Below are 1,130 nucleotides of genomic sequence, written 5' to 3' on the forward strand. Positions count from 1 at the left end.
AAAAAGAAAAGAATTAAGGCTAGGTTTTTAAAGTGCATTTTTTCCCCTCTTTCGCAGGTGATCCTGGGGGGGGGGCGGAAATACATGTTCCCCAAAAACGCCAGCGACGTGGAGTACCCCCACGAGGAGAAGCATCGGGGCACCCGCCTGGACGGCAGGAACCTCGTCCAGGAGTGGTACGATGTCAAGCCCCCCAGCAAGGTGAGGGGGACATTTTTTTTGGGGTGGGGGATACACACACATCACCCCACTGCAACCTCGTGAAGCCCTTCCTGGGGTGGGGGGGTATGAAGCAGGCGATGGGGGGTGACAACCTGCCTGTCCCCAGGTCTCCAGGTACGTGTGGCACCGGCGGGACCTGCTGACGCTCAACCTCAGCCGTGTCGACTTCCTCCTGGGTGAGTCCCAGCACCCAAGGGTGCCCCCACCTCCACCGGGTGCTTTGGGGGACCATCCTGGGGTGCTGGGGCAGCTGGAGTGGCCAGGAACCCCCGGGGATGGTGTTACCCCCCATCCCTCACCTGGGATGCTGCTACCTCCAAGGGATGCTGGTACCCCAAAGGGTACCCCCTTACCAGGGATGCTGCTACCTCCAAGGGAACCCCACTCTGTGGGTGCTGGTACCCCCAAGGGGTGATGTTACTCCCCCCCCAAAGATGCTGCTACTCCTCTGGGGATGCTGGTGCCCCCAAGGGATGCTGTCCGTAGGGATGTTGGTACCCAACCCTGGGGATGCTGGTACCCAACCCTGGGATGCTGGTACCCTCTCCATCCCCCAAAGATGCTGCTACTTCCCTGGGGATGCTGGTACCCAACCCTGGGATGCTGGTACCCCCCCAAAGACATGTCCCCTACCCCCTGGGGATGCTGCTGCCTCCAAGGGATGCTGTTAACCCCCTTCAGGGATGGAGTTTTCACTCCCTGGGGATGGAGTTTTCACTCCCTGGGGATGGGGGGATTTTTTGGCCCAGGCTGCAGGATACGTCTGGGCCAGAGGAAGGAAGGGCTGGGAGCATCCTCCTGGCTCCAATCTAATCACCCTGGATCCGGGGGAGGCTGAAATGCTTGAGCCAGCACAAGAAGCGAGTGGCAGGGCTGGATTTGGCTTCCTCTCCCCGTTTTTCCCCCCC

General features: G+C 60.6%; 1 protein-coding gene across 1 annotated transcript in view; it reads left to right on the plus strand.

Moving 5' to 3' along the window:
• ALPL (alkaline phosphatase, liver/bone/kidney) overlaps nt 1–1,130 on the plus strand; it is a gene marked incomplete at its 3' end in the record, with an annotated part of 7,030 nt that overhangs the window by 3,899 nt on the left and 2,001 nt on the right. Inside the window, exons 4-5 of the mRNA XM_014958026.1 lie at nt 58–201; nt 329–437. Coding sequence (XP_014813512.1) covers nt 58–201; nt 329–437 — 253 coding nt within the window. The remainder of the gene's footprint in view (nt 1–57; nt 202–328; nt 438–1,130) is intronic.

Source organism: Calidris pugnax, unplaced genomic scaffold (genome assembly GCF_001431845.1).
Source record: "Calidris pugnax isolate Ruff unplaced genomic scaffold, ASM143184v1 scaffold355, whole genome shotgun sequence".
In the NCBI taxonomy this organism is placed as follows: domain Eukaryota; kingdom Metazoa; phylum Chordata; class Aves; order Charadriiformes; family Scolopacidae; genus Calidris; species Calidris pugnax.